This window comes from Convolutriloba macropyga, chromosome 4 (genome assembly GCF_964194025.1).
Source record: "Convolutriloba macropyga chromosome 4, txConMacr16.3, whole genome shotgun sequence".
Taxonomy (NCBI): domain Eukaryota; kingdom Metazoa; phylum Xenacoelomorpha; order Acoela; family Convolutidae; genus Convolutriloba; species Convolutriloba macropyga.
In genome coordinates this window covers 47147967-47155466 of record NC_134471.1, presented here as the reverse complement: position 1 = coordinate 47155466, position 7500 = coordinate 47147967, and the positions used below count along the sequence as shown (strand labels likewise).

At 35.2% G+C, this 7500-nt stretch overlaps 2 protein-coding genes across 2 annotated transcripts in view; one reads left to right on the top strand and one right to left on the bottom strand.

Annotated features, from left to right (window-relative positions):
* The window catches only part of LOC142338456 (uncharacterized), a 7439-nt gene extending 324 nt beyond the window's left edge, over positions 1–7115 (bottom strand). The window contains exons 1-2 of the mRNA XM_075388222.1: positions 6830–7115; positions 1–4 (exon numbers count right to left, since the gene is read on the bottom strand). The exon at positions 1–4 is cut by the window's left edge and continues 324 nt beyond it. Of these exons, the coding sequence (XP_075244337.1) occupies positions 1–4; positions 6830–6961 (136 nt within the window). The 5' untranslated portion in view covers positions 6962–7115. The remainder of the gene's footprint in view (positions 5–6829) is intronic.
* Positions 1–7500, top strand: part of LOC142337710 (uncharacterized) — a 249159-nt gene that overhangs the window by 112041 nt on the left and 129618 nt on the right. The window lies entirely within an intron of this gene.

Genomic DNA, 7500 nt, shown 5'->3' with positions numbered 1-7500 from the left:
TGATCTAAAATGAAATTGAAGCTTTCAATGACAAAATTCTGCCAGCTTGTCTCTTAGAGAATGTTATGTTATAACGAAATCAGTATAGGTTATCAGATTTGATGTATTGAATTACAAACTTCAAAAAATTCTTTTAAAAAATTATTTGTCGTAACAATCTTTTAGCAATGATCGCCTTTCAATGAAAAAATGGAGAAGTATAGCAGCATTTACTGACAGAAAACATCAGTACACCTCAAAAGCAGACCTGCATTGCCTCGGTTATATTTGACTAATCACGTAACTTAATGCAGTTTCGTTACACAAATACGCCGTTGCTGAAATGGTTTACATTCAAAAACTAAGCTATTTCAATGAAAAACTGGGAACCGAATTCAGCAAATATAGCGAATTTGCGGATTCCAGGTAAATTTGCAGAATTGCCGAATCAAGGATGCAAACCTGGCAGCCTGAATTCTTCATTTGAATATTACTCAACTCCGTTTCTTGGAATCCGAATGCCGCGTTGGACTATGCAAAAGTTATCTATAACAAGTTGTTCGCGAAAGTTATACAAGTTTCAATGCCTGTAAGTAATTTATGCAAGTTTAAATTATAAAAAAAAAATTATCGATAAAGTCCTCGGCTTGAAACTTTGATATAATTAAGACACTTCTCAAAACTTTTAATTCAAATTTAATATCCAGTGTAAGCGATACTTTAACCGGTGTCAGAACAATTAACCCAATTCCATTTTACCCAATGCTTTTATACCCAATACCATTTAACCCAATTTGCCATTTCACCCAATGCCATTTTACCCAATGCCAACTTACCCATTTTACCTTATTGTTAATATTGTAAACAAGCCGATTGCAATTAAGTGCCATTAAGTGTGCAACTTGTTTCAACAGCCGTGGACTTTAGTAATACTTATTACAAAATTTATTTTACTTACATTATTGATTTTCGACCCGGACAGAACGGCAAGTCAATATCAGTACTGGGCACGTCAAATTGCAAGTCTTATATCAGTACTGATTCAGAGCTATGATCATATCAGTTTTTACACTTGTCAGTATAAATGCAAGTCTCGGCCTAGACGTGCAAGTCTAAATGCAAGACTTGGCCTAGACGTGCAAGTCTAAATGCAAGTCTTGGCCTAGACGTGCACGTTTAAATGCAAGTCTTAGCCAAGACGTGCACGTCTAAATGCAAGTCTTGGCCGAGACATGCACCTCTAAATGCAAGTCTTGGCCAACACTTGGCACGTCTAAAAAACGTCAAAAATAGCCGAAAAAACGTCAGAAATGGCTGAAAAAACGTCCAAAATAGGTCCCACAAGCGTCAAAAATAGCCGGAAAAAACGAGCGCATCAACGAGTGGTCGAACGAGGGGGCCTCGGCTTAGCATGGGCACTCTCATGGTGTTTCTTTTTTTAAGGATTTTTGCCGAGTGATTTCGCCATTTGCCAAATCTGAAAAATTAAGTAATGTCGATTTTCGGCTAAAATTCGGCTGAAAACGGCTGAAAACGGCTGAAAACGGCTGAAAACGGCTGAAAACGGCTGAAAACGGCTGAAAAGGGCTTAAAAATGGCTGAAAACAGCCCAGAAAACCTGAAATAGTGCTGAAATACCCTCAATATACCCCCCGGGTTGCTAATATACAATTTGGTATGGCCCCGGCATCCTTTAATAACACCCCGGGAAACTGCCCAAAAATTAATGCCAAAATTGTGGCACGTTGCGAAAATTTTTGAATTCAAAATTTTCACTCGAAATTTTTGAAAAGTTGGCTTTGACATGGGAATCAACTTGCAAGGTAATCCAAGTCTTGGCAAAGACTTGTCAGACTTGCAGACTTGTTTTTGGACGTGCACAGTACTGATATATGCTTGTAGACTTGCAATTTCACGTGCCCAGTACTGATCTTGACTTGCAGTTCAGTCCGGGGATACACACGTTGGAGAGTTTACTTACTCACATTTATTTACACTCATGGTGAAATTTAGTTACACACATTGTGGAACTCAGTTACTCGATTTGGTAACCAGTTTCCTTTTTTAAAATTAACGCAGTTCCGTAAAAATAGGAAAATCCATTTTTGCGGAATTCAGGCCAAAGAGGGTTTAACCTGAATTCCGCATTTAACCCAATTTAATTCCCCGACGGCAAAAAACAGCCAAAGCAATTTCAGGTCTGCCTTCTCGGTGTAATGATGGTTTTTGAAATATTTTTTCGCAAAATTATGATTTTAACTCTACGTCGAGACGTTTGGATCATTTCACATTTCGTCTCACATATTTAATGAAGGAAATAATGAGACTTTATTAATCATCAACTTTCCAGTTTTTGTCGTTATTTCTAGTGAAGACTGAAATGTTTTTGGTTTTTAGTTGGTTCATTTTGAGATTATTTCACCTAATTCTATAAGAACGAGGAAATTTGTTATTATAAAATGTAAATAGATTCTAAACTGAATCGAATTGATTTTCTAATTTTCCAAGGCTGGGATCCCAGGCCGAAAGTGGATTGTCCAGACTAAAGATGAGTGCAAAAGGGTGGCGCCGTGTGCTCAAAATTACATGGTCCTCAATTACTGAATAACGCACACGAATTTCTGATGAGTTCTCAAAGTTCCGGACGTCATCGCGGAAAAGACTGCATGAAGTTCTGGACATGAGCACCTTCGGTCTGCAAAGGTCTTAACCTTAACTTTTTGTTAATGACAGTCTTTTCTACTCCAAAAAAGTGCCGACTTTTGCCGCAGGAAACCACACTTTATCATTGCTCAGTTAAGTTTTCAACCGGAGGAAAGTAGCAAAGTTTTAAAACGTAGAAAATCTTTGTTATTTTTACTTTCAAACGCAGGAATCTTAAGTTTTTGGTACGTTTAGTTTCAAGCGTAAAAAATGACAGTGTGATTGGTTGAAAACGCAAGAAATTGTTGGCATAGTCGTCGGTTTAAAAAGGAAATCTTCGAATTCAGACGTAAGGTATACTCGGTTTATTTGTGTTCGATACGCACTTTGTAGAGTTTACTTACTCACATTTATTTACACTCATGGTGAAATTTAGTTGAACACATCGTCGTTATGTTCAATTTCAAACCAAAAAAATTGTTAGCTTGATTGTTTTGAACGGAAGTACTCGGTAATTGCAATTTTATAGAAGAAAAACTATAGGAAAAGAAAAGAGATTTTGATGATTCTATCAAGACTCCGTGAATCTGATTTATTAAAATGAATCCCCTTTAAATATTCAATCTGTTTGCTACATTTTTTTTATTTCTAAAACAAACAAATTTTTTGTTGAGCATTTTTGTCAAGCTAAAGACTAAAATTGATTAAAAATCCAAAATTTTCTAATGAAAAATTCTCCTGAAAACACTTGCGTATGACTTTATCACCCTAATTTTGTCACCCTAATTTTTTTATGAGCAAAAACGCCAAGTTTTGCACCAAAAAAATCAACGATTTCTTTTTATATATTGGTTGTCTCGGCAAATAGTTGCAACCAACTTTGATCAAAACAATGGTTTGCATGACTCAAAACAAAAAGCATTCGTAACAAAGATCATACTGTCTATAATCCAAATAAAATTTTCCAGTTAAGAACTTACTGTTGTTCATTGATTGAGGTACTCAAACTGAAAGAACAAAGGTTGTTTCATCCTTGCTTTCGTTGAAAGGTTTTTAAATCAACCTCAAGCGCTTTTTATTCAATTACAAGTATCAATATATGGTCGCAAGGCACAAATTTTGAAGTCAGAAGAACAAGATTTCTTGTACAAGTTTGTGTAATGATAAGCACATTGATGAACAAAAAATTGGGAATTATTTAAAAAATAAGTTAACTCAGAAACGCTGTTTGAAACGCTCTTTGAAATGACTAATGATTTTTGGCAAACACAATTGAAAGGTGCTATCTAATGACAAATAAAATTTGTTGCTGCTAAAATTCGGTATTTTTGACAGTGGCCTTGTAACCTGGAACAAAACAAAATTTTGTTAAAAAGCCTCATTTTTGTGAAAAAATTAATGGCAGAAAAACGATAATGGGGTTTCTTTATAAGTTTTACAACCAATTTTTCTTTTTTTTGCTGGCCGTACAATATTCTTTATTTTCAAACCAGGAAACGTCTATTGCGCAGCGAACACGTTACCCACGTTGAAATCAACTCAACTGCTACGGTTGATCAAAAACGAAGAACCAAATCAGCAGAACCGAAATGTCGCAGCCTGGTTTTTGAGCTTTACGTCGGCCTGCTTTTTCACTGGGTTCTAATTAACTTACAATCTCGTCCAAATTATTAGTCGATCGGCTGTATTAACGACCGTAACTTTATTTTTGATGTCTTTATTGATGTCTTTAGAAAGTCCTTAGTGATAAACAATGTTCAATTTCCTGCAGAATCAGCCAATTGCTAATGTTGTTGCTAACTTTTTGTCAAGAGAACTCAACTAACATACAACTCTAAAAGTTTTAAGATCTAGCAAAACTTTTCATAATAAACTAAATTTGACGAAGAATCAAATTATAGTCTAACGTGAGAGCCAACTGCTCTTTGTAACAGTTTCGATTGGTTTTAAATACAATACGGTTGCACTGTTAATAATCACATAAATACCTTTTATGGCATCATTGATAAATGTTTATGGTTGGTTATTCAAGTAATGTGATTTGAGTCAATTCTTACATAGTAAATGTCAAATTACTGCAATATTTGCTTTTGTTGACATAAGGACGGATGGTTTTTAAGTAGCGGTAAATGCGTCAAATGTATGACATTTAATCATTATTGAACACCTAAAGTTGAATAGAATGAACAATTTAAGAAATATAACACAAGATTTCAAAATATTAAAAAGCACAATTTGCGTCATTTAAGTGCTAATAGCCACAACTGTCTGTTTGACGCAATAATCTTGTATTATCATTTAGCAACGGTGAGCTATAACCTCGGGTTACTGAGGTTTTCCCTTCCCAAATTTAGGGAGGAGGGCTACAAAATTTCGGTCCCAATTTGTAAAATTTTTCAGTTTTGACCATTTTTGAGTTTTGTCCAATTCTGAGTTTTCTCTCAGTTTCAAAAAAAACTCCTGCTGTCTGATAGCTCTTATTCATGATTTGAAGTAGCGCCAACATCAACGATAGCCAAAAATTTTTTGGTTTTAAGACGGAGCATGATGAAGAAGGTTGAGAATTACATTGAGCTTTTTTTTCGTGGTCTGCAATTGGTCTAATTAGAGAATTCTTTCGACGTGTAATTCTTTTTTGTTGAATTACTTGTATTTGTTATTATTCTCCACAAATGGTTGAATTTGGAGATTTGGAACCAGTTGGACGGTTGTTGCGTTTTGTCCAAGTTCTTAAAAGATCTTAGTGATTCTGTGTCAAGTGAAAAAAGTTTTCTTTATCTTTGTGTTGCGTCAGAACTCAAAATCCGCTGTCGAATTCTTTGTTTATCTGCGTGTTTTTCGCGTTCTTAAATGACAACGGTTCTATCAAATTTATATTTGCCCCATCTTCTATGAGCTCTTTCAAATAAAGTGCAGTTTCAGCGTCGACAGATTCTTTTTCTATAGTAGGTTGTTCTGTCGGAGGTTCGTTTTAGAGGTTATGTCGTATTGAGGCTACTTTGAGTTGGTCAGGTGAGTCCTGTTGCCTCTAATTGGTTCGAGGTGGTCTGTTTTCAGGCATTTTTGATATGCACACAGATGCAAAATGTCCAAACTTGTTGTATATTTTACATCGAGCCGTTTTTGCTGCAAAATTTTAGAATGAATTTCCAGAACACGGCTTAATTTTCAAGAAAACTGCAAGAATACGGCTGCAAATTTCTATTAAAACTGCTCCTTTGTAAGAATTTTGTTTAAATGCTGTTTGTGAAACATCTTTGATTGATCAAGATCTACTAATATTAGTGTCCTGTTCTCATATAAAATTAGTTCCAATAAAAAGTTTTCAGATGTTTTTAAAAAGACACCCAACTCCAGATTAAATGAGGTCACGAGTTGTGTATGGTTTCTAAGAGTTTCATTTTTATCCACTCTTGGTGCAAATTTAGAACTAAATGTAAGTTGTTGCCACTATATACGACTTTACTATAGCTTCGATGTTGTTACTGTATATACAACTGTATACCATTCCGTTTTTGAATTCCAAAGTGTTTTTTAATTGTATACAATAAAAATATGAGTAATATGAATGTGTTGAGATTTGTGGCAGCAGCAAATTTTGCTCAAATTTGCTTAAAATATGGAAATATTGGTCACTTTTTTTTCACGATGCCTATTTTTGGGCAAACGTTGACATCAGTGACAAGATTTGTTCACTCATGTCCACACGCCTTGTCAAACCTGTAAGCGCATGACTGTTGTTCACGGTTGCAGTTCAAATAACTACGATAGTTTTCATTGGACCAAAATGAAGGAACGCCTGATAGGTAATTAATTTTAGAAATTTTCCTGACAATATAAATTTTGAATTATGAAGACCCTTACCGGTCTTGCAAGTGAACTACCCAAATCACGATTCACTCAAATATTCACAACTATGCAAAAGACCCAGGATTACTCACAATTCACTACATAGGAAAAATTTGATTCCATGATCTAAAATGGTTACCTGTGAATACGAGCGACGAAAATCATGCCTTTTCCGTCTTTTATGTCCTTAATGTAACCATTTTTCATCGTGTATAAAAGTGACACCAAATGAAAACTGATGACGAGGTATTGCCACTGTTGTCCATGAGTGGCCAAACAATCTCATAAACAGTAAAATGCACTTTTGCTCGGATTGAAATAGTTCATGATTATTACATAAAGAAATACCACAAATTACCTGTGCTGTAATGGCAGTACTGGCTAGAATGACAACCATCACCAGAATAGACTTTTGATCACGGCATTCCCAATAGTAATCATAGAAGATGCTGTAAATAGATACAACACTCCACACAATCAGAACTATCATCCAGGCTGCAAACTGAATTGAAGCAATTAACAACTCAAACCACAGCAAGAAACCTGTCGTAAGATTCTGGACAGCGCAAGAATACGCAAAGAAAAACGCAAAGCGAACGGATCCGAGAGTGAAACAAGTCAGCAAGGTAACAATGCCTGATAACAATAGAACATTCAGATAATCATTTAGCCAAAAAATTATGCTAATTAGCCTAACTATAATTGATGCTTAGCAAGAACGTCAGTATATGACAAAAATATTTTTCATTTTTTTTTTGAGCCAGATATAGCAGATTTAACATCATGCATAAGCGAACAGTTTTAAAAATAAAAAGTTTGCCATTTGAAATAGTTCATCCTGGATAATTTAACTGGAGAGGCAATTGATACTCCATGCTGTTAGTGTGGAGTACCTAAATGCCTTATCACTCTTTAATTTAATTGTCTAAAGATTTATTTTGAAGTGCTGCTTTAACTTCAGTGTTTTTCTTTGGGGCGAGGGGTGGGGGCTATCCTCATTCGCACCTTTGGTTCATTCATTTTTCCACT